This window comes from Marmota marmota, unplaced genomic scaffold, assembly GCF_001458135.2.
Source record: "Marmota marmota marmota unplaced genomic scaffold, marMar, whole genome shotgun sequence".
NCBI lineage: Eukaryota > Metazoa > Chordata > Mammalia > Rodentia > Sciuridae > Marmota > Marmota marmota.
The window spans coordinates 4732760-4734436 of NW_026000221.1; the positions used below are offsets into that span (position 1 = coordinate 4732760).

The window sequence follows — 1677 nt, forward strand, 5'->3', positions numbered from 1 at the left end:
TTCTTCACCTCCACGCGGTGGCCCTGGATGGGGTGGAACTTGACCACCGCGGCCTTGTCAGCCGCGTCGTGGTTCTGGAAATACACGAAGCCGAAGCCGCGCTTCTTGCCCGACTGCTTGTCGGCAATGATCTCGGCCTTCTCCACTGTGCCGAACTGCGAGAAGTGCTCGATCAGGTCGCCCTCGGCCACGTCTCCCTTAAGGCCACCGACAAAGAGCTTCTTAACCTTGGCGTGGGCGCCGGGCCTCGCCGAATCCTCCCGGGACACCGCCCGCTTCAGCTCCACCGTGTTGCCGTCCACGGCGTGGGGCGAGGCGGCCATGGCGGCGTCGGCCTCCTCCACATTGGAGTAGGTCACGAAGCCGAAGCAACGGGAGCGCTTGGTCTGGGGGTTCACCACCACCACGCAGTCCGTCAGAGTCCCAAAGGCCTCAAAGTGGCCGCGCAGGCCCGACTCACTCGTCTGCACATTGAGGCCGCCGATGAACAGCTTACACAACTGGGAATTCTCCATCTCCACCGCTCGGGCCTTCCCCCCGCCCTGCGAGCTCCGAGGTTTCGCCGTCGCCGCCGTTATCGTTAGCGGAGGCCTCTTCACAGCTCGGGCCCAGCCGTTGCTGGAGCCGCCACCGACGGGGAAGGGAGGAAGGGAAGGGGAGGGAAGGAAGGAGAAGAGGAAGAGGAAGGGGGAGGGAAGGGGAGAGGTGCCGGCTAGAGGGCGAGCCGAGGAGACTGGAAGACAACCAAGGCCGCCGCTACCGCCACCTCCGCTCCCCAATCTGGGCACCACACAAAGAGGCCGCTGAACGCGCGCGCACCCTCCCCGAGGCGTGCGTCACCAGCGACGTACGGTAGCCCAGGGCTGCCAGCCAATCCCCGCCTCGTTCTCCTTAGTCCCGCCTACCGCGCCGCAGCGCCGCTCTCGATCACGGACTCCCCGCCCTCCGCGGTCTATTCAAGCCTTGGGCCTGCTCTGTTTCCACCGCTTTTCGTACCGCCCGGCTTTCATTCCCTGCAGTCCCAGTGTACCAGGATGAGGGACTCTTCCTGCGCTCTGCGCACCTCCACGGTTCATTTCCTTCCAGCCTCGCGGCTGTTCCCACTGATTCTCCCCCTCCCCTTTCCTTATCCCCTCGCCCAACTCCGCAGTGGCGTTCGCGCCAGCCCCTTGAGAGACATGTCAGTTCAGCCAATCACCGCGATCCCCTTGCACCCACTTCCGTTTTCGGCGACCGCTGGACGGGCGCGCTCCCCGGTGCGCGCTTCCCCCGGCGCCCCCTGTGTGCAGAGCCTGCCTGTCACCCCCGCGCCTCCTCCTGCCTACGGCTTGACAGGGGAGGGAATGAGGGGCGCGCTGGGGGCCGTTCCCAACGGATACGGCCTGAGGCTCCACGCGCGGGCTTTTTGAAAACTTGACTGTTGGGGTTGGGGGCCTGTATCCACCCGCCGCGTCTGGGCCGGCCGGGTACACCTGGCGTCCCCGCCCCTCCTGTTGGCACAAAGATGGAGGGCAGAGGCCTAGTCCATAAAGGCGGTTATTAACCGTTTACAGTGGGCCTGACGCGTGGTTAATCTAAAATTTTTGACTCGTGGCCCTGTGCAAAGAGAGCCCGAGCCAGGGTGAGACAATAGGGCGCCCAAAGCACCTCAGACCTTAGGACCCCGACGAGGCGCGA

The 1677-nt window shown here is 64.9% G+C and overlaps 1 protein-coding gene across 1 annotated transcript; it reads right to left on the reverse strand.

Moving 5' to 3' along the window:
- Positions 1-2: 2 nt before the first annotated feature.
- Hnrnpa0 (heterogeneous nuclear ribonucleoprotein A0) lies at positions 3-837 on the reverse strand (the record flags this gene model as incomplete). The annotated part of the gene is made up of 1 exon (XM_015488456.2): positions 3-837. A coding segment is annotated over exon 1 (513 nt), but the record flags the coding sequence as incomplete, so codon positions are not given.
- Between the last annotated feature and the right edge of the window lie 840 nt (positions 838-1677).